The 24,125-nt window shown below is 32.5% G+C and overlaps 1 protein-coding gene across 1 annotated transcript; it reads left to right on the plus strand.

The window, feature by feature from the left end:
- The first annotated feature begins 918 nt into the window (after window positions 1-918).
- On the plus strand, window positions 919-21,811 carry LOC111696887 (dystrobrevin beta). The gene is made up of 19 exons (XM_023466661.1): window positions 919-1,006; window positions 1,612-1,749; window positions 3,103-3,168; window positions 3,787-3,899; window positions 4,810-4,921; window positions 5,304-5,383; window positions 7,425-7,514; window positions 8,612-8,724; window positions 9,277-9,502; window positions 9,588-9,800; window positions 10,261-10,349; window positions 10,840-10,922; window positions 13,246-13,338; window positions 14,508-14,597; window positions 15,342-15,548; window positions 15,745-15,920; window positions 18,662-18,992; window positions 19,247-20,345; window positions 20,672-21,811. Exons 2-17 carry the CDS (start codon window positions 1,639-1,641, stop codon window positions 18,978-18,980), a joined length of 2,181 nt encoding a protein of 726 aa, XP_023322429.1. The 5' UTR covers window positions 919-1,006; window positions 1,612-1,638; the 3' UTR covers window positions 18,981-18,992; window positions 19,247-20,345; window positions 20,672-21,811.
- Window positions 21,812-24,125: the final 2,314 nt, after the last annotated feature.

A 24,125-nucleotide genomic window follows, 5' to 3' on the forward strand; every position in this document is an offset into this window, starting at 1 on the left:
ATCCATCAAATCATCAGGATACGCTTAGATGGATTGGAGTGCCGGGCCAATCCATCAAATCATCAGGATACGCTTAGATGGATTGGAGTGCCGGGCCAATCCATCAAATCATCAGGATACGCTTAGATGGATTGGAGTGCCGGGCCAATCCATCAAATCATCAGGATACGCTTTGATGGATTGGAGTGCCGGGCCAATCCATCAAATCATCAGGATACGCTTAGATGGATTGGAGTGCCGGGCCAATTTCATTGAATGACGATTGACGGGTTGTCTTATGATGATTTAATGCAAATCAATGAATATGGAAATGAAGACACTTTTCAATAATAATAATAATAATAAAAATGATTGTGGGGGCACTTTTATAATTTAAATATAAATATGAGATTACTAGGTTTCCAGTTGGAATCTACATCATAAAACAAAAATAAATACAAAATTTTGCAGATTTTTCATTTTATAGATTTTTTTATTATCTTGAGCAGAGAAATAGACCTGTTAACATAGTACAATCAAAATCAACAGACTAATAAAACATTTATACCCTTAATCCTGTATATTTTCAAAATTTGGTCTACTCATTTTGTACCTTTAAAATTTTTAAAATTTTTTTAATCAATTTTTCTAAATGGATGTTAAATTGTCAATACCTCAAGATTATTTTTAGACCCAAAAGGTCGACCTCGGTTGCCTTTTTTTCCCCTTGACTTCCTGTGATGGTTGAATCCGATTCCTTAACACCGCTCAGGGAACCAAAAATGCACAAATTTTGAAATAATTGAGATTGTGCTATAGATTTACCCCTATGACCCTCCAAAACATACTGAAAATATTTACTATTTAGGGTCATAGAATATTGTTTAATTTATTAAATTTTTAAATATATTTCTAATTTATGTAATGTTGTTGTTAAAGGTTTGCTACGTACCGTACTGCAGCAAAGATCCGGTTTGTACAGAGGAAAGGTTATCTTCACCATCTTGATATCTGGAATATTATCGAGGAAAAGAACATTGAACTTGGATGGACAATTGTAAATTCTTTTTTTTTTAATTCATAATAATTGTTAATCGTTTTCTTTTTAATTGTCGATGTGAATTTTATCACCGAATCCATTTGACATACAGAGCGTCCCATATCATATTATATTATCTCCAATCTTTATCGCCAAAATACGCACATAATACTCGAAAATTCTAGCATTTTCTGCAAAAAAATTCTATTAGCCTTAATAAATTTTTCAAAATGATTCATTCTTCTTTAATTTTCCGATTTGTCCCTCAAATCGTAATTTAGACCCATTGACGCGGTCTAATTTGATGTGGGACACCCTGTATATCTACACAATTTAATGAAAATGTTTGTTTTGTTTTTAAACAACGCTTTGACTAATGAGAGATTGGTTAACGCCACTTGATTCCTTATTGTATTTTTTAATTTAATTTAAAATAGAAATAGTAATAAATAAAAGATAAGTCATTAAATTAATTAATGGAAAGGCCAAAAAAGTAGGACTTTCTTTATTTATTTTTGATATTGCCAATGTTTGAGATTATTGACTAAAAAAATGTAATGAAAATTCTGAAACTCATGTTCTTGTGGAAACAGGCCTTCCGTGAGAACGGTTTAAATACGATGGAGGCTGGGACCCTGGTGAATAGAGCGAGGTTAGAGACCCTCCTCTCCAGCCTCTACTCAAACCTTAACAAGAGACTACCTCCAGGACAGAATATTAATATTGAGAAGGTAAATAGCCGCCATTTTGGACAAAAACCACCGTTTTGGAACAAATCCACCAGTTTGAAATTAGTCCATGATTTTGAAACTAATCCACGATTTTAAAACAAGTCATTCATGCATTTTGAAACTTATTCGACATTTTTAAACTAGTCCCAGAAATTTTGAAACTAGTCTAAGCCATTTTAACACTAGTCCCAGCCATTTTAAGACTAGTCCCAGCCATTTAAAAACTAGTCCCAGCCATTTTAAAACTAGTCGCAGCCATTTTAAAACTAGTCCCAGCCATTTAAAAACTAGTCCTAGCCATTTTAAAACTAGTCCCAGCTATTTTAGAACTAGTCCCAGCCTTTAAAACTAGACCTAGCAATTTTAAAACTATTCACAGCCATATTAAAACTAGACCTAGCCATTTTAAAACTAGTCCAGCCATTTTAAAACTAGTCCCAGCCATTTTAAAACTAGTCCCAGCCATTTTAAAACTAGTCCCAGCCATTTTAAAACTAGTCCCAGCCATTTTAAAACTAATCCAAGATTTTGGAACCAATCCAACATTCTTAAACTTATTCGCCATTCTGGAACCAATCAACCATTCTCAAATTAAACCACTATTTTGGAACCATTCCACCATTTTAAAAACTAATTCACTATTTTGAGACCTATCCACCATTTTGAAACATAATCCACCATTTGAAAACCAACCCTAGATTTGGAACCAATCCACCATTCTTAAACTTATTCGCCATTCTGGAACCAATCAACCATTCTCAAATTAAACCACTATTTTGGAACCATTCCACCATTTTAAAAACTAATTCACTATTTTGAGACCTATCCACCATTTTGAAACATAATCCACCATTTGAAAACCAACCCTAGATTTGGAACCAATCCACCATTCTGAAACTAATCCATGATTTGGAACCATATCATGAGTTTGTAACAATTTCACCATTTCAAAACTAATCCAGGATTTTAAAACTAATCTACGATATTAAAACTAATCCATAATTTGAAACTAATCCATGATTTCGGAACCAATCCACCATTTTAAAACTAATCCATGATTTTGAAACTGATCCACCATTTTAAATTGATCCACCATTTTAAATCTAGTCCGCTATTTTGAGTCTAATTAAAAAGATTTTGGAACAAATCCACAATTTTGAAATTAGTCCATTTTTTTTTAAACTAATCCACTAGTTTGAAACTGATCCACTATTTTGGAACTAATCCAAAATTTGGAACCAACCTACCATCTTGAAACTAACTCATCAGTTTTCGAAATAATCCTCTATTATGGAAATACACACCAAATCTGAATTCGGTATTTTTAAAAGATTTTCTAATTTATTTATTTAGACTTGTTCACTGATTGCAACATGGCTTCTCTTTTCTTTATGCTCTGATCAGACAAATAGACTCAAGGTACTGTTACTACAAGAATTTTAAAGATGATATTTGCTACTAATTTTGAATTGAACCTTATCTTCTACCTACTAACTATTCAAACCATTACTAAGAAAGGGCCTTGTATTATTCTTTATGTTCCTTACCAACAACAAAATTCTATGATACCACTCTTCTTATATTCTTTCTACAAATTATCTCTCCATACCCCCCCCCCCCTCCCTCCCACCGCGATCATTGGCTGCCTTTAACTCCATCCCCCCTAACTATTACCAAATCCCAAAGTTTATCAAGTTTTTCTTGTATAATTGTTTTTTGTATATTGTATATTGTGAGTGTCAGGAGAGAGAGCTTCTTGTTACTTTTTATATGATTTTATTGGTTAACTTTTTTATTGAAAAGTGCTGGAGGCAATTGTATTTTGTTATTTATATCAGAAAGATAATTTTGCATTTTTAAAATTTTTGAGAAATAAAATTTCAAGACACTGAAATAATACTTCTCAAATTATTATTTTTGAAAACCTGTTAAATCGTTGTGTAATAATTGTTTGTATAGGGCTCTCTGAATGGGTGTTATAAAACGTAAAGGCAAACTAGTTTTTAAAATACATAGTAATCCAATTTTGTTGTTAAGGTGTTCTCGGTGAAAATATGCCTTGCTGTCCTTTGCTGTGGTAAACTAATGGACAAACTTCGTTATCTCTTTTCACAACTTACAGATTCTAATGGACAACTAGTGCCAGCAGGGTAATAAACTGATAGATTTTAATGGATAGATAGATAGTGTCAGCAAGGTAATAAACTGATAGATTCTAATGGATAGATAGATAGTGTTAGCAAGGTAATAAACTGATGGATTCTAATTGATAACTAGTGCCAGCAAGGTAATAAACTGTGAGATTCTAATGGATAGTTAGTGCCAGCAAGGTAATAAACTGTCAGATTCTAATGGACAGTTAGTGCCAGCTAGGTAATAAACTGTCAGATTCTAATGGACAGTTAGTGCCAGCTAGGTAATAAACTGGCAAATTCTAATGTACAGATAGTGCCAGCTAGGTAATAAACTGATAGATTTTAATGGATAGATAGATAGTGTCAGCAAGGTAATAAACTGACGGATTCTAATAGACAACAATAGCCAGATAGGTATTAAATGGACAGATTCTAATGAACAACCAGTGCAACATATTCTAATAGACAACAATTGCCAGCATGGTAATTAAGTTCAGCAAGGTAAGAAACAAACAGATGCTGGACAGTTAGTGTCAGCAAGGTAATAAACTGTCAGATTCTAATGGACAGTTAGTGTCAGCGAGGTAATAAACTAGCAGATTCTAATGGATAGTTGGTGTCAGCAAGGTATTAAACTGACAGATTCTAATGGACCGCTAGTGTCAGCAAGGCGGATTTCTTTTAAGTGTACAATGTCCTAATACAGATAGTTTTACAATTATTCTAATTTCTAAAAATACGACAAAAAAAAATTGGCTACCTCAGACAATATGTAACTTGCCGGGTACCCTTGTTAAACAGTAGCTTTTTAAAAATGAGATGAATCAGTTGTTTTTCTTTTCTTCATCGATTATTAGAATTCATGAATTGATTGATTGATTGCCTGCCTGAGTGCTTGATTGCTTGATTGATTTCTCTTTTTCAGGTTTACCCAATTTATTGGTGAGATCTCCAAGCTGCCAGCAGCTGTTGGAGAAGGAAGAACGTTTTCCCTTACTCAGTCTACTTCAGAAATTATCTTCCCACCAGATTCAAAGGTTAGAACACTAACAACAAGAACCGGTTTAGTGGGTTCAAATGATTAAAGGAATAAAAAAATCAGTTTATGGCAAGCAAATACTTAATCCCTTTAGGAACATTGCTAGGAATTTATGAAGATTGCTAGGAATCTAGACAGATTGCTAGGAATTTAGGCAGATTTCTAGGAATTTAGGCAGATTGTTAGAAATTTTGGCAGGAATCTAGGGAGACTGTTAGGAATCTAGTCAGATTGCAAGGAAATCAACCAGATTGCAATGAATTTGGGCAGGTTGCAATGAATTTTGGCGTATAGCAAGGAATTTAGACAAATTGCTATAAATTTTTGAAGATTTTGAATTTATATATATTTACAATGAATTCACCAATATTATTGTGAAGGTGACAGTCAATGATTTCCTTGAGACAATGATGTCTGATCCTGGCCCTCACTGTGTTTCCTGGCTAATTGTTCTTCACAGGTAGCAATCAGTCTTCAAGTTTACATTAATTCCAAGAAGTAATTGGGGTTTCTGGTGTATATTCCTTTGTACTAAATAAAAACAAATAAAATTATGCATTAAAAAGTAGTGTTTGTAAGCATGCTTAAAGAAATGTAGACCTGACGTCACAAGTGTCAATTCAGTTTTGTGTCCGACAAAAGTATTTATAATAGTGAAAATTTTCGAATAAAGTGCTTATCTAGCAGATAAATAAGGGCAATTTTATGTGTTCTTTATTTTCGAATAAAGTGCTTATCTTGCAGTTAAATAAGGGCAATTTTATGTGTTCTTTATTTCGAATAAAGTGCTTATCTTGCAGTTAAATAAGGGCAATTTTACGTGTTCTTTATTTTCGAATAAAGTGCTTATCTTGCAGTTAAATAAGGGCAATTTTATGTGTTCTTTATTTTCTGTTTTTACAGTTTTTTATTAAACATGTCAACCAATGTGAAAACAATATAGTTTTCCTTGATATATATGACACTTGTGACGTAATGTATACTTGGTCCATTTCTCTGTTGCTACCTATAGTACTTTATATTTTATTTGATCTACAGAACCTTATAGTTTTCCAAATATATAAACTTGAATAAAAACTAAAATAATGATTTATCTATTTGCAAAACTGTCAATTCTCCTTTTTATATATATTTAAAGTTTGATTTATACCCTAGTTTCTCTTTCCAGGAATAAATATTAAAATACTGAATTTTTGCACTCCACGGATATTTGAATTTTTATTCGATATCCAGAATTTTATTCTTTTTGTATAACAAAATATATTTATTCAAATATTTTGTCTCTTCAACTTAAATAATTCCTGTTTTTGTAAAACGAATTAAAGTTATTTTAGTCTTTATTCCCTTGCTCAGTTTATAATAACGAAATACAAGAATTTCTCTTCTTATTGTTTTTGGCGTAAACTACAGAACATGGATGATGGAAAATGAAACTTTAATTTCAGGGGAAGAAAGTTCCAAACCGTGCTAATGTAAATATTATGATCTACGTTTTAGTAACTCTTCTTGTGCCGAGTGTAAATATCAATTAAGGAAACTATTCCCAACATATTATTAAGCAAAACGAGAATAACACTAATTATTTCTTTTCTAAAATTAAAACTAAGAGTGATCGTTGATTTTTAATTGAAATCCATACTATTTTCGAAACAATTCAAGGTTTTCCATTTTCACACATATCACAAATTGATTGGACCCGTTTAGGAACATAAACCAACTCAGTGTCAGGTCTGGGCCAATTCACGGTTTGCAACTTTCTTCCCTGAAATTTACAGACTTTATTTTTTGGTATTTTTACAAACATTTCAAAAGTAAATGATTAAGTTAAAAGTATGAGGTGGGTGTGAGGAGGGGAGGAAGGCCAGCCACAACAATTTCTCTTCCGAGCCTCATTTTCTCGTCTGAGCCACTTCGAAATCCTCGTCCTTCGATTATTATGTGTTAAAGTTTATAATTCTCGAAGTTAAACTTTTTTTAATCTGGCCACGTTAGGGCATGAAATATTGATGGATTAAAGTATTGCAACGATTAAATCATGTTGGAATCTTCATATATCATTTTCCCAATGGAACCACCCGGAAAAATTCTTTGGTTTTCACTATAATTATCAAAAAATATTGAAGTTCTATAAACTCAGAATTATTTGCGGCATATCTGAAAATGCGTGTAAAAAAGGAGAACATTTTTAAAGGCATTAAACTTGAAAATTTTAATTCAATTTAACGTTTTTTTTTTTTGATTTACAAAACTTCAATATTTCATTTATGCCCTAACATGGCTCGATTCTGTAAAAATAGTTTTACCTGGGAGGATTTCAGAAACTGTTGTGGTTGGCCTTCCTCCCCTCGTGTGAGTGTGGGAGAGGATTAGTTTTTATGGAAATTCTCAAACTTTAAGAATTTAGAAATGTTGGAGGCGGGGGGGGGGGGTAAGAAACCAGTTCAATACGGTAGATTTTACTTAAATGATGAAATTAATTAAAATGTATGTTCACTGTTCAGGATATCTGGCTCGGAGTCGAACTTCCATCCTGTTGAGTGTTCAGGATGCAGGAGAGAGGGGTTCCAGGGGCTCAGATACAAATCAGACAGGTTTGTCCCCCCCCCCCCTTGTTTTCTATTGGTGATTTCTTGTAAACTGTGCCGTGAACAACTCTTCCTCTCTCTCTTAATAAAAGAAAAAACAACCACCACCCCCTCCTCTTTTTAAAAAAATACAACCACCCCTTCCAGGCCGTTTGAACTATTGTTCGTTTGAACTATTGTTCTTTTTAACTTTTGTTCGTTGAAACTATTGTTCGTTTGAACTTTTGTTCGTTTAAACTATTGTTCGTTTGAACTATTGTTCGTTTGAACTTTAGTTCGTTTGAACTTTAGTTCGTTTGAACTTTAGTTCGTTTGAACTTTAGTTCGTTTGAACTTTAGTTCGTTTGAACTTTAGTTCGTTTGAACTATTGTTCGTTTGAACTATTGTTCGTTTAAACTATTGTTCGTTTAAACTATTGTTTGTTTGAACTATTGTTCGTTTGAACTATTTTTCGTTTGAACTATTGTTCGTTTGAACTATTGTTCGTTAGAAATTTTGTTCGTTTGAACTATTGTTCGTTTGAACTATTGTTCGTTTGAACAATTGTTCATTTGAACTACTGACATGACGTCATATCCTGTAGTTCAAATCAACACATTACTTGCTTATTTGAACAATTCAGGTTAAATTAGTTGCAAAACTAACACTTGGCCCATTTCTAACACTGAGTGCTAAAAATGGGCCAAATCTTCAAAGTTATCTTTTTCAAGCAAATATATTTTTAAATCCAATCCAAGTTAAACAAAACTGCACCATATATACTTAATATAAATGGCTTAAACTAGTTACTAAAACAAGAAATGTCAGCTTTAAACTAATAATAAGGTATTGGTTGTTTGAACTACTCACGTAGTACCACGTGCAGTAGTTCAAACGAACAATAGTTCAAATGAACAATAGTTTAAACGACGGCAATTCAAACAGGATAGCATCATCTGTGTTCGAAGGATTAAATTGATATGTCGCAAAATTTTTAATTTTAGGCTAGTTAGTGGTATTTTAAATATAAAGAAAGTGTGATTTTGAAAATAATTTTGTTATTTAATTCTTTTTACCGCTCTTAACAGATATTTTCATTAATATTGTATTTGTATCTGTTCAGTGCAAACTACCACCTGTGTCAGCTGTGTTTCTGGCGTGGTGAGATGGATTCAGAACACAAGGATGATGTGTTTAAGGAATACAGTGCTTGGAAAACACCGGGCAAACCTGCAGGTTAACTTGAATTTCATATTTATTGGGACTTATAAAACTGTGGCGTAGGAAGACAATTTTTGTCTCAAGTTATAGTTTTAAATAGTTCAAAGCGTAAAATCAAATCTAGAGGAGCTACGAGGTCCCAAAGTCTTATCAGTGATATCCAATAAATTTTACCTTCTCATTTTGTCTAGTTTCTAGTTTCACAGACCTATTAAATACTCAGATGTTGGTAAATAAAACTAAATGTTTGGTGAAAACTTACAGAAAAGGTCTATTTGTAATATAACTATTCCCCCAAGTCTTCGAAAATTGTTTTCCCTCACCTCCCGGCGTGTTATCTTAATTTTAATGGTTTTTGTTCAAAATTACTTTTATATTTTATTTATTTTTTGATTTATTGAGTTTATTATGTTTTGACACATATGTCACTAGGCCGTCACTGGGCCCGAATTTATAAAAATATTAAACTTTTACAGTTGTAAAATATCGAGATAAAAGAGTTTGCTACAATTTGAAAAATTGATTTGATCAAAATTAAGATTGATCACGTTTATATTATTTTAATAGGGCTGCGAAGATCTATTCGCTGCGTACCTCAAGGCCCTGCCAATCCGCAGCGTATTCCTCGGTTCCCCGAGAAGCCTGAACCTACCCTGGACCTCAGCAACATCGTACCCGCCTCTCCCCTACCCTCACACAACGGCTTCAACCAGGCTCATAATGGATACGGCGGGGACCAGGGTCGGCGGTTAAACACGGCGATGTCAGGACTTGATAAACTAACGATTACTCGGTAAGAAGGGTTTCTTTATAATACACATGCATAATTCTATTGTTAAATTCATGAAATATATGTTTTCACTTTATTATTAATTTAGATTACATGGTTCCTCCCCCTCCCCCCAGCCCTCCCGACGCTATGCTGGGCCTGGGAATCCTGGTGTGCCCCCATCTAATCATGGGCCCGAGTATCCCGGTATTCCCCTCTCTAATCAGTTTCCCCCTGGGATCCAGTTTTCTGCTGGAAACCAGTTTGCTACCCTACCCCAGGCCCGGCTCAGCTCCGCTGACCGGAATAAATCTAGTCACAGGTACAGCACAGTACATTATAGGCGGGACAGTACAGGCATTTTATTTTAATATTTTAAAATCTTTGAATGTTTAAAAAATGTCTAACATTGTGTTAAAATGGTTTAATTGGGATGTAGTGTCGTATTGCTGGTTCAATATTAAATAAGAAAACTAAAGTCTAAAATTAATTTATATCCTGGTTTTTACGACAATTGTTTTGCCAAAGCATTCGGCCTTCAAAAATGTTTTGAGGCCGAATTTAAAGAATTTCAGCGGCGGCTTAAATTTAAGCCGCTGCTCAAATATGGTTGGTTTCACTTAATTGTATTCAATGTTTCAAGATTTAAGCCGACGCTCAATTGAAACCGGTTTTTGGCGGATTTAAGACGCGGCTCAAATTCATTAAATTCGGACACTGGCTACAAGCATCAGTTAGATTCCCTTAAATAATTTTTTTCTTAACTTATTAATATTTTGCAGAGGTAAAACAGATGAACATGAACTCATTGCATGTTATGCAAATCATCTTGCGGACCCTTCTAGTCTTCAATACTTAGGCCTTGCCACAGGTATTATTATTATCAGTGTGATAATCTTATCTGTCTTTCTTTAGTTAAAACCTTCCACTATCCTTTTCTAAATGCAATAATCTATTCTTTTCTAATATTCATTACTGCCTTAGAACTGCACTGTGCACTGGTTAAGTTTTTTATCAGCATAATAATTCTTTAATATATCATTTGATAGTAATTATTATTTATAGAAGTTTCATCATTATCTGTGTAATTATCTTTAAAATTTACAGAAATAAGAATTATCTGTGAGAACCACGTTTAAATATTGCTTAAAATCATTGCTTTCTTAATGTTTCACTTTTCTCCGACCTGAATATTATAATAAACTAGCTGAAGTGCCCGGCGTTGCCCGTGGAATTAGAAAAAAAAATCGAAATCGATTTTTTTTAGCCTATATTACCCCCAGGGTACCCAGGGTAACATGTAGCTTTATGAAATAGATTGACGTAAGAAATTAATAAAATCTTGATTTATGTTGTATCAGGACCTGGCCTAGGAGCAGGGATGAGACCTAACTCTAGTCCGGAGGAGGATCAAGGATTTGTAATCCGACGGAACCCGGAAAAGGTTTGTATCTTCATAGTATCTAGGAGAGGGACTTGGGGGGGGGGGGGTAGAGACAAAATAAAATTTAAAATTCATTTGCTGCGTTGTTAGTATTTATTTTATGTATTATTAAAATTCTTTCTCTAATTTGGTTTATGAGTTTTGGGCCCCATTAAGATAATTTTAGAATAATTTGAATTGAAAAAGTTAGTGATTAGTCCAACCTCTCTCAGTTTATCTTCATATGTAGTTCCTGAGAGTCTAGAAGTCATGGAATTAGCTCTTTTCTGTACTTATTCCATCTGGCCTATTATGGTGTTAGCCTTAGCTGCAGCAGGAGCACACTGTTCTGTTGGTTTCAAATCCTCCTGAATGATTAATCCAGAATCCTACATCTTTTTCTTTGTCAGAAGCCTCCAGTTTCGGAAAATTTCTGTCTATATATAAAACATAGTAACTAAAGAATTTATTTTTTCTCATTCAAAATTTCGTGTAGTGTTGTTATTCGTTAGGGATAGTAGAAAAAAATTATAAAACTTCCTTTTTCCGAATAAAAATTAAAAACCTGGAAAAACAATCGTTTTGGGTGGTCTTTTTGCCTTTATCTTCGGTTAGGTTCAACATTTGTTTAAGTGCAATAAAAATGAAATAGTTTAAAATTAGAATTAACCAACTAAAAGCACTAATTACGTGTAGTGTGTACTCAGCAAGAAAATTTGAATATTGTGTTTATTTTGTTGACTAAGTTAAAGCTAAACTTGATTTAGACAAACCTTGAATTTTCAAATTTCCATTCAAACTTGAAAGATGAATTTCTGATATGATGTTGCCGGGTTGGTAACCGGGCCAGTAACTCGAGTAATTAGATTTATTACATTTTCATTCAAAGCCTTAGCAACAAGTTTACCATTTGTTGAATAGTTTAGAGGAATGGAAACAAATATGTTTGGTAGAAGGGTATATATTTTATTGTAAAATTATTCGCCCAATTCTTGTTGTTAATATAAAAGACAATTAACTTTTCAAGAGATATGGAGAAAAAGAAGAGTTTGTTGGTAACATATCTAAAACATTAATTTTTATCTTTCTAAATATAATTATTTATAATTCTCTTTATATTATTATTATATTTTTTAATGTTATTATTATTATAATTATTATAATCATTATTATTAATATAATGATATTTTCATTTTTGATACAGTTGGAATTCATTTCTACCATCAAAACTTCTTTTCAATCCAACATGTTCTATTTTTACGTTTGCAAATCTGACAAAATATTTTAATATTATTTGACATATTCTGAAAGGAAAAATGTGTTGGACCAAATATTTTTGGATGCAATTTTCGACATTTTAAATCCTTTTCTTTCTGCCATTTTCCTTCTAATTTGACTATTCATTTCATAGTTTTTCAGTTTATAAACAAACATTAAAGTTTTGAGTCTGCGAAAGTAAAAAGATTTGATTTCGCATAATTTGTTTTTTTTTATATAACAGGAGACTTTTACCAAATGGAGATATTGTTCAAATATTTTAGTTTGATTAATCAGAATTTTAAAGCTTACTTATATTTTATTAATGTAATTTTCTCTGTTTGACGTATTTAGACTTTTCATACAAAAGCTTTAACATAATTTAACATTTTATAATATTGTTATACTTGGGGGATGTGTTTTATATACCGATGTAAGTAAAAAGGCAATCCTTTCTCCCTCTGTAAATAAACTGTCAAAGATGATTTAGTCTGTTTTTAGAACACAGATTACAAGACATAGATTGGGAAAATTCCTGATCTAGGTTGGGAACTATTTTAACTGTAAGGTGTAATTATTAACACTCATTTGGACTCATTTGTAACTGTACGCAGAAAGCCAAGATTATGTGTCAGTTAGCTTTTACTTGCAAACTTTTTTTTTACCCAAAAAATTTTGCTTTTTAAAACATTGTTCATTACGCTTCCTGCGACCGCGAGTTTAATTCGTTACAGTCTGGACATACGTAGTTTTTGGTAGTTTCCCGTGTGTCCTTTTTAGCTGTGATTAAAATGTGATAATAAGGTTCCAGAGTTAAGCACTACATTACTTCTCTGATTCTAATTAAATGAATTAAATTTTTTTATTTATAACACCTGAGATGGAATTTAAAGAATTTTAGCCGCGGTTTAAATCCGCCAAAACCCGGTTTAAATTTAGCGCCGGCTTAAATCTTGAAACATTTGATACAATTTTAAGTGGAACCAACCATATTTAAGCCGCGACTTAAATTTAAACCGCCGCTCAAATTCTTTAGATTCGGCCACAGGTCCCTATTTTATGTCTGTTCTATCAAAATTTAATTAAGGACTCTCGGAGACTTGTTTATGAACTGGAAAAGAAGAATGCGGAGATAATGAATGAAATTGCAAGACTCCGACAAAATAGGGCTTCTGTACAGGTACTACTGTTACCATGATGGCGGTCTGGGGATTCCACATTGGTATCTTTAACGATAATTTTATAATATATAATAATAATAATAACTGGAAAATGCTCAGTATAGCTACAATTGGTTATCGTTCAGTTCTGTATAGGTACAGTTAGATAATGTACACTACAGATAGTTTTCAGTTCTGTATAGTTACATTTAGATAATGTACACTACAGATAGTTTTCAGTTCTGTATAGGTACAGTTAGATAATGTACAGATAGTTTTCAGTTCTGTACAGGTACAGTTAGATAATGTACAGATAGTTTTCAGTTCTGTATGGGTACAGTTAGATACTGTACACTACAGATAGTTTTCAGTTCTGTATAGGTACAGTTAGATAATGTACACTACAGAAAGTTTTCAGTTCTGTATAGGTAAAGTTAGATAATGTACACTACAGATAGTTTTCAGTTCTGTATAGGTACAGTTAGATAATGTACAAATATACAGATAGTTTTCAGTTCTGTATAGGTACAGTTAGATAATATACACTACAGATAGTTTTCAGTTCAGCACAGTAAAGTTTCAGTTTTAAAGTGTAAAGCTCAGTAAAGGTACAGATAGATATTGTACAGTTCAGTACAGCATAGAAACAGATAGATATTGTACACTTCAGTACAATATAGGTACAGCTAGATATTGTACAGTACAGGTACAGTTAGATGATGTACAGACAGTTTTCAGTTCAGCACAGTATAGGTACAGTTAGATAATGGACAGTTCTGTACAGTATAGGTACAGCTAAATATTGTATAGTTCAGCACATTATAGGTACAGCTAGATATTGTACAGTTCAATACAGTATAGGTACAGATATGAGCTAGATATTGTGCGTACAGTTCAATTCAGTATTGGTACAGCTATGAGCCAGATATTGTACAGTTCAGTACAGCTACAGATGAAGATACAGCTAGATATTGTACAGTTCAGTATAGTATAGGTACAGCAAGATATTGTACAATTTAGTACAGGTATCTACTGAGTTGAATCATGAATAGATATTAAAATAGATTTAAAAGAACATGTTAATGTTAAGGATATGGAGAAGGATCCAAATGTTAATGTTAAGGATATGGAGAAGGATCCGAATGTTAATGTTAAGGATATGGAGAAGGATCCAAATGTTAATGTTAAGGATATGGAGAAGGATCCGAATGTTGTAACTGAACTAGAGGTTTTGCGACAACGTAGACTTGAACTAGAAACTAGACTATCCGATCTACAGGTAAACATTACAGTTTCATTGTTTATGGTTAAAATATAAAAGTTTAACTTTAAAGGGATTTTTAACATTCAAAGGAGTTCCAAAAACATACTCAATGGTTTTATTATTTGTGATGACGCTAGGTTATGTACTTTTTACGCCTGAAAAGTATAAATCTCTGACAATTTCAAAGACCGCTTTATTAAGGGTGCAGTTGTCACAAGGTTAATTGCACTCTTCAAATATGTTTTTGGTAAATATTTAATCGTTTTAATCCATACATATATATGAACTAGCCTAGGAACTCAGTTGCACTCTTCAAATATGTTTTTGGTTAATATTTAATCGTTTTAATCCATACATATTAATGATTTATGTACTTTCTGAATGCAGAATGAAAATCCAAAGAAATGAGCGATATAATAAACTAGCTTGGGAACTCAGTTGTGTCTGTAAACTAAACTTTCGTTATAAAAGTCAACCCTTTGAACTTAGATTTTTTAAACCAAGCTAAGAACATTCCCATGGTTCCCCCGTCAACATTCTAGGCAAATCGGTCAGGGGGGTTCATGAGTTTTGATCGGACAAACAGAGAAAACTACTTCTAAATTTTACCTTTTGGACAATAATGACAGGGAGGGGGGAAACATTTAACTTCTAGTAAGGATATAGTCCCCTGAACCCGAGGGGTAACATAGGCTAAACAAGTTAAAAAAATTTTTTTCAAAAACATATCCTCCTTTTACCAAGCACATCTTGATCTAGGAGACCAGGAAGGACTTGATGGTGGAGTTGGAGGAGTTAATGAAGATACTCAGGGTTCAGGGAAACCAAGGGAACCAGGGCAACCAGAGACAAGAGTTCCAAGGGGCAAACCATCAGTTTCAAGGCGTCAATCATCAATTCCAAGGGGGCAACCACCAATTCCAGGGGGGAAATAATCAAAGTCCTAGAGTGGGAAGTTATAGACAGGTACATTTTTTTCCATGTATTTTAGAAACATTTTCTAACAAAAAATATATTCGCTTAGTACCCTGTAGTAATAGACATTTATTTGTTTAAAAATGGATGGGGCGGGAGGGAGGGGTTTAATCTCTGCAGTGCCAGTATGTTTTTAATAATCTTACCAGAGAAATACATATGATAGATGATAGATTTGAATTTTAAGGAAATTGCCGCATTTCCTGGTATTTCCCGCCAAGATTTGCCCAGAACCGGTTTGTCTGATGGTAAGCAGGCTGGAGGGGGCGGTGCAGGCCTCGGCTGGATGCAGGAGGACCCGGGCCGGGGGAAATCCTATCAGGCCTGTAAGTTCAGCCAAGTCACAAAGCATCAAAATGTCAGGTAGGGCTTGATGAACTTAAAAAAGTGTTCCATGTACTATATACTTATGGTGGAAAAATTTAAATGTTCTTAAACGACTCTTTACTTCCCTGATGAACAAGTGTTAGGGTGTGGCCAAAATTTGAGATTTTTACGTCATGAAAATTCTCAATTCTTAATTATATATATAAATTTAACACTCGGTGCAAATTTCGAAATATTTTTTTACCAATTGAATCAACTGCAGGGTTACCCAAACAATATTGGAATTGATGAATGACTTTAAATAGCCTTTATTCTGCAATATCTTTAATGGGACTTTTTGTTCAACACAGTAATTAAATAAATCCACTAAAATCGAAAATTCCTAAAGTTGGTATTTTCAAAATGTGGTCTACCTTATTTATTTATTTATAACCAAGAATTTTAAACTTTAATCAATTACATCTTTTTTTGAGATACCAGAAAAGCACAACATTTTGGAAATCTCATTAGTCATGAGGCCACAACATTTTTTATGCAATCATTCCGTTCCTCAACTGTCTATATAGTTTATATTAAGCCGGAACACCCTGTACCTGATTAACAGCATACTTTGAACTTGGAACTATTTTCCAAGATTTAACTTGGATACTGAAGATTAAATTAAATATAGAAAAAATGAATGCGAAGATACGCTATAATTATTTAAAGTTTATTATAAAAATATTCTCTAAAAATAAATTGAGTTGTTATTAACTTCGTTATCCTTAAAGCTAAAATTGTACAAAATGTAAATCAAAAAATTTTTTGCTATTTTTTTGCCATTTTCTATTCAAACTCCACTTTTTTACTTGGACATATATCTAGTGATTCACAAAAAATTCGCTTGAAGCTTTTGTAAAAAAAGAATCAAGAACGTAATTTTTATAATAAGAGAAATGAAAGACCTTGAGATTGGAAATTATTAGAATTTTAAACAAAAAAAACGTTGTTAAAATGATAATTTATGCGCAGTATTACTTTTCAAGGGCACCCCCCCCCCCTCCTACCCCCAACCTTCTATAATTATTGTTTTTTTTTTTATATGTGGACAAATGTCTGTTGGGGGGAACTTTTTCTGGGAGAACAAATCTTTGAAAATATTTACCCCTCAGTTTATTTAATTCAACTTCAACAAAAGTACATAAAATTAATTAAACTTTTTTAAGAATTTTCCTAATTATCTCTTATTTTGACATTTGCAAAATATTAGAGAAAAATAAATCTTTAGAGAAAACTCTTGAGGTTGCATTTCTTGAAACATAATTACTTTTACTTANAGCGGTATCAAGGTACTTATGCAAGGAAAGTCAACTGTGGTCGCGTATACTCTGCGTACATGTTGAAACCAGTTCTCTCTGGGCGGAATTTGTGAACAAGAATAAATTGATCAGTGTTCGTTTAGTATCCGTGTAGGTTAAAAGTGTTTGATTTTGATAATTTTGATAATTCACATAATAGTTTCCAATGACCAGAATATGTCATTGATTTTTTTATATGAAAGATAAATCCCATGTCAGGTTCAACTTCCGTCTTGTGTTTACATTACCGCCCAAAGACAGTACACTGCAGTACAAAAGATGCGTACCCCTCTGAAATAACTTTCCTTGCATTAGTACCTTGAGCGGTATAAAATATAATTATTTTCCTGATATTCTGCCCACCGGAGTAGTGGTGATCGATTTGTAATCTCATTTTAAAAATTAGGTAACCGGCTTCCAGAGGTCGATCATATTAAATAGGCATTATTCCAAACAGACTTTTAAGTTGAAAAACTTTTGCTCTATAGTTCAAAAAGCTAAATTAAAAAATGACTACGATTTTTTTTTCATGTTAAACCACATTTTTTGAAAGCTTATACTGAATTCAAATTTGAAAACCATCTTTAAAAATATTTTAATTATTATTGAATGAAATTGAGCACGAAAACCTACCAAAAGTTTGAAAATATTAAATAAAAGATTGAATTCATAATATTTAAAAAAAATTCTAATCTGAATTCAGCAGAGAATATCCAAGAAAATGAAGTATGACCTGAAATTTGTTGAATTTAAAAAAAAAATTTAATTGTTGTTTTGGGGCTATCAGAAAAAGTTTTTCAATTAAGAAGGATAACATTTGGCTTTCCAAAAAAGTCCAAAATCGATCTGAAGTCTGAGCCCGTAAACTGCTATTATATTTCAAAGAATGGGATTTAAGTAACGATTTTTATCGTTCTTCATAGACGAGACAGTTTTTTGTGAACAAATTTTTTTTATGTTATATGCAGTTAAAACAATTACCAACGAAAACCCTCGGTCTTGAGGTTCTTCAAAATTGATTGAGACTTTTAGAAGCTTTCACATGCACAGTTTTTATTCATGAAATAAATCCTAATTGTTGTAAGATAAAATATAGTGGTCAATTTTTATGAATTAATGAAGCTAATACCGCTTTTGATAAGCTTATATGACATAGTTCTATACTCTTTTTGTCTTTTATAGATAACTTAGACGTCTGATGTCGTCTTTGAATTCCCATATTCAACGTAGCACCCTGTAGGTTTGGGAACAAACGTTATCTTGTATTTGTCCATTAGAAACAAATTTAACTTCTAATTTACATTTTTAGAATTTTGCAGATTTGGGAACAAACGTTATCTTGTATTTGTCCCTTAGAAACAAATTTTACGTCTAATATACATTTTTAGAATTTTGCAAGGTTGGGATATTTTGTTACTAATTTGTTAAATATATGTTTAGCTCTAAATTGAGACCGCTACCCACTGGTCTGCCAAACCCATATGAGAGAACGGACGAACAGGACGATTACGGGAGAAGAGACGAGGCTAAGAGGATGGAGGGCCGAGACGATTATAAGAGACAGGACGAGGATCAAAACGAGTATAGACGACATGAAGAAGGACGAGACGAGTACAGGCGTCAGGACGAAAGAAGGGACGATTACCGACGACAGGAGCAAGGAAGAGACGAGTATAGAAGGACGGATGAAGGACCCAACACTATAAGTTCTCCAGATAGTACCAGTGTTCCTGCATCAGTCAATTCTCTGTCAGAGTAATCTCACTAAAAGGGACTGTAAGCATAATTTCAAGTAACCCTCCATGCAAAGATGAAATTGTCCGATTTACAACGTTACCCTCAAAATCTTCGTCTTTTAAAAATATATTAGATATAGATGTTTTGGTTTCTTTAAACTGTTTATTTTCATTTGTGTATACTCTGCGAAAGTACTGCGAAAGTGCTTGGTATTGTTTAAATCGGGCATTGTCATCTTTGAAGGAATGGTCACTTATAACTATGCTTACAGTTCCACTTACATTACAGATCTACTTCCAAGTTCCAAAGTAAAAGAAAACAATACTTTTCAATTTTTAATTGTCTCTCCATTTTTTTTAACAAAGTTTCTTTGAATGAACTGCGAAAAATCAAAATGTTAAAAAGTGGAAAAATGAAAATGTTAAAAAGTGGGAATTCTCCAGTGAAGCGTTAGTTAAAACCGGTTTTTATTTATCAATTGTTCTTTATCACTGAATAACCGGTTTTATAACAAAGTATTTAAAAGTACAGATTAAAAAATGAGAATCTTCATATTTGTTCTCAACAGGTTCAAATTGTTAACATTACATTCTCTGAGAACAGTGCGGTGTGAAATGATCTCATTCCAAATTGTAAGACCGTTTTTATATACATCTAAAGCGCAATGCTGAAACCAAGAAAAAAGGTTTTAATGTTATTTATTGTAAAAAGCATTTAATGTTTTAGTACTTATAGCTGTATCAATAGTCAGTTGTTAACTGGATCTTGTTAATCCTGATCTCAAAAATGTTTAATATCATGATGTTAATTTGCGGATTTTTGAGCTGAAAATTCACAGATTCCGAGGCTTACAACAAACTAAATTTATATGCCGACTTCAAGCTTACTTCTATTATAAGTTTCAGTTTCAGCTTCACCTTGTGAGGAGCTGTTTGTTAACAGCTTTTCTTTTTTTCCATGTATATTGTATATGCAATGTGTATTCATGCTGTTTGAAAGCGTGGTAGAAATCAAAATTTTAGATCTAAAGTCGTCAATATTGTATTAATATTTTCGATGATGACTGTATTAAAGTCGACCTTTATGAACTCTTAGCGGATGAGCAGTTTTTGTTCAGCTGCAATTTTACTGATGGAAATGATATACATCGGTAGACACAACGACTTTTTGAACTGTTCATGAGTTAGATTCTATAGTTTGATAAAAGTTCATCAACAGCCCCCCCCCCCCCCCCCCCCCACCTCTTCTTCTGTTGGGTTAATTAGCAATTGGAGAGAGGTCAATTTAAAAATAGAAATGGAAATTAGGACGCCTGTGCCTTTATTTATTGACGAGAGATAAAATTAAAGGGGACCATAGCTGTTAACAATTTGTTCTTAAATGGACTGTAAGCGTGATTTCAAGTTACCCTCCATTTAAAGAAAACAATGCATGATTTACAACGATACCCTAGAAACCTTCATCTGATCATTAATATGGAATACTTCCGTTTTTCTAGTTTTAAAATTGTTACTTCCGATAATTCCTTTCTGCTTTCCTGCAGTTGAAATTCGAAAGTCACTTTTTTAGAGAAACTATAATTTAAAATGTCCAAGTTTTTTCAAATTATAAACTTGGATATCTAATTCATCTTTGATCAGACAAAGCGTTGCAGGGTACCATTCTAAATCTCGCAATGCCATCCTCGCCATCATCTTGAAATTACACTTACAGTCAACTCTTATAAAGTACAGACAGAAGCCCCGGTTATTGACATCCAGTCTCAGCATTTCAGATTTATATGTAATCATGTTCACTTTGCAATTCGTTTACATTTAATTTGCTCAAACAGTACATAACTACAGTTTCCACAATTTAAGTTTGGTTTTAGGACAATAAAATTTAGCCTCTAAAAGAAAACATTTTTTAGATTGGCTCATGTCAATGTTCTTTCCCTGTTTTTCTCCAAAATATCAAGATTACTCAAAAAAAATACATTTTAATCTTTTTTATATTTTTTTAAATTAATATTAAAAAAAACGTCAAAAATAAACACTTTGTATGGCAAGAAACACAGAAAACTAATGGCAAAATGTATATTATTTGGAGGCAACAAATTCTTTCAAAATAAAAAATAGCTTGTTAACATAAAGATCTTTATTTGAACCCTCAAGTTGTGTTGAAATCAACTGAGGACGAAACTTTTGATTGAGACCGCTTTGATTCAGAGCCTGAACTAGATTCCTAAGTGAAAACTTTAATAAAAGGATTCAAATTTATATCTGTAGAGTGTGGATACATAAAAATCCACCAAGAAATACTAAGGAAGTTTCGCCCTTTGTTGAATGTTAATGATAAAATTTATTTATTTAACTACTTATAGTGATACGTTAACGGACCAGTTACATTTCGTTTAAATTTATTTAATCAGGGTGATTTATGACAATCCTGTTTTTTTCAACATTCCCTTTAAATACTGATAAAGATTTAGTGAGCTGGCAGAAATAGTCGATCATTTTATCTTTGTGTTGAATACCCATAATCCTGATCACTTGATCTTGATATCTTCAGTAGGCACTTATGAATTTTACGCAGAATTTTATTCCAATTCTTAACTGTACAATTTTTAATAATTGTACTGCAGTAATGCATTGGAATCCTTACGGGATATCAAATAAAGATTAAATTAATCTGTAGATTAAAAAAAGATTGAGATCAAGTCTTGATCTCGATATTCTCAAAACAAGATCTTAACTGCCAACTCAGTAATTCTTATGCATTTCAGTTGTAACATCATTTAAGAAATTAAACTATTGTATTTAAATTTTGAAAAATTATAATGATACGTAATATTATTGATAACTTTGTAAAAAAGGTTAACATCAAAATTAGAAATAGGCTGATATTTTACTAATAACCTTCATCTATATTATTATTACTTAGTGTACATAACTAACTTAACCCCTACAAACTGTATAGAATCTATGTAACTTGTTAGTCAGTTCCTTTCCTTGTTTTTGTTAGTCAAGTGAAATAAATTTTCTTAAAAATATTGTCCTCTCTTGAGCTTACCACAGAGTTGAGTTTAAAAAACCGAGCTGGGAACTTTTGAATGGTGGATATCGGGATTAATGCTTGATCCACTCTTTTTCGCAATCTCCAGATTAAATAATGCTTGTTATCCTCTTAATATTAATCTCCAGATTTAATTACCGATCGGGATTAAGGATATTCCATTCTAAAGTTTTCAGCTCAGAGGTTTAATATAATATTTGGCGGATTTTCATGGTAGAATTTGACACATTCTAGGTTTTCTCAACATTATTCTTATGATTAAATTTGCGCAGTTTCTTAAAAAGATTAAATCCCCGGCAAAATTGTTCACCTTTAGAAATCCATAAACCCCTCCTAATGTGAATTGCTACAAAAAATGAGAGCCCGACCTTTTCAGCTGTTTTGACGTTAATTTTAAGCAAACAAATAAGCCAAACATAGATTTTTTTCAATTAATATAGGATTTTATGTAAGATTAGACTAGGAGGAGACTGTTGCAAGTGGATTTATCGGTTCTTTCAATATTCCAGAAAGCTATGACTTTCGATCACAATTTCTCCTATTAAACATAATTTTTAAGCCTTCTTTCTTAGATACTTTTTTGCTGGCATATACATTTTGAATAAAAAGTATTAAACAAACAAATCCGTAAGTTTAAAGATTGTTAAAATATAAATCAAAACGCGTATGATTTCAAATAGAAGAAACAGAATGCCTCTAACTCTGCAGTTAGTCCGGGGTGATAATTAGTGTGATGATTCCTTTAGAAGAGAAAGGATACATTAAAGGTACAATGCACTAAGTCATATTGAATGAAGAATAGGTGAATATGCCGATTAACAAAAGATTTAATCCACAATAATAAAAGAGGTCCTGCAGTTCTAATGGTGGAAACCTTTGATATTTCAAACTTAAACCTTTCATCGAGCTATTAAAGCTTTTTAGACATGCATCCAAATCTATTCTTTGTGGGGCTTCATAGTATATTGGGATCAAAAGATTTCCCAAAACATGGTGGATAAAATGTTCCCCGGTTTATTCCCTAAACCAACAAAAAGGCCCAGTAGTGGTATGCATGCACGCCTATTTAAAAAATACTTTCTCTAAGCACTGATATGGCCGGATTTTAAATGAAACCCCACGAAATAAGATTTATAAGGTTTAAAAGAGAATTTAAAGGATTATAATAAAATAGACAAATTGTCAATTGATAAAAAATAAGTTTAAATATAAATTTTATATATTAGGCCTAGTTGGGGGGGGGGGGGCATATTTAAGGGGTACACAGTGTCCCCCCCCTTCCCCTAGTACGCCCCTGGACAAAATTCCAATTTTTTATAATACAATTTAAACATTTATAAGCTTCTTATTAAAATTCGGATTTGTGGTCCTGCCGTATAATATGCGTACGCTAATATATTCGATTGCGGCATGAAAGTGAAAATTAGTGTGGCTCATGACCAACCTGCCTTTCCCTCTCGCAGTCGCACCATAGAAAACTAAAACTGTAATAAAGACAAAGCGAATTGAATATATAGAGAGGAATTAAAAGAATCTCTCGGTATCAATTTTTTCAGTCCCTTTCAGCCTGAAAGGGAGTTCAAAGTGTACAAATCATGTAAATGTTCACAAATTCTATGCAGTAGAGTACATTAATACAGTATGTTCCCTAGACTATTCATTTCAATTTCGAATTTTTTTGAACTGTTAAATAAACTTTATAATGAATTAGTTGAAAAAAACATCATTTGATTTATAGTTATAACGGAAAATCATCGTTTGTAAAGTGGAAGGCATAGAGTCTATGTGAAATGATCATTGGTCAATTATGAAACCAGCCTATTTCATAATTTGGTTTTCTTTTAACAATAATTTTAGATTTTCTATATAATGATATTCCAGGGCCCAACAGGTTATATAGCATAAATATGTGAAGTACACCTACAGTATGGAAACAGTACAACAAAATGGCCGTTTACACTTTTTTACAGTAAATTCCTCTCTATATATTCTATGCTCTATGATTAAAGAGTGTTCCTTTGTCAAGCTTCTCCACTCCACTATAGGAAAATTTACCCTCCATGATTTTTATTTTAATACAGAAAGAATTTTTTTTTTATTTAGAATAGGATAT

The sequence above is a fragment of the Eurytemora carolleeae genome, unplaced genomic scaffold (genome assembly GCF_000591075.1).
Source record: "Eurytemora carolleeae unplaced genomic scaffold, Eaff_2.0 scaffold186, whole genome shotgun sequence".
Lineage (NCBI taxonomy): Eukaryota > Metazoa > Arthropoda > Copepoda > Calanoida > Temoridae > Eurytemora > Eurytemora carolleeae.

Coding starts and splice junctions, on each gene's coding strand:
- LOC111696887 (XM_023466661.1), top strand. CDS start 1,639: ATGGAGGCTGGGACCCTGGTGAATAGAGCGAGGTTAGAGACCCTCCTC. Junction 4,922..5,303: donor TCTTCCCACCAGATTCAAAG/GTTAGAACACTA, acceptor ATTATTGTGAAG/GTGACAGTCAATGATTTCCT. Junction 8,725..9,276: donor AACACCGGGCAAACCTGCAG/GTTAACTTGAAT, acceptor TTATTTTAATAG/GGCTGCGAAGATCTATTCGC.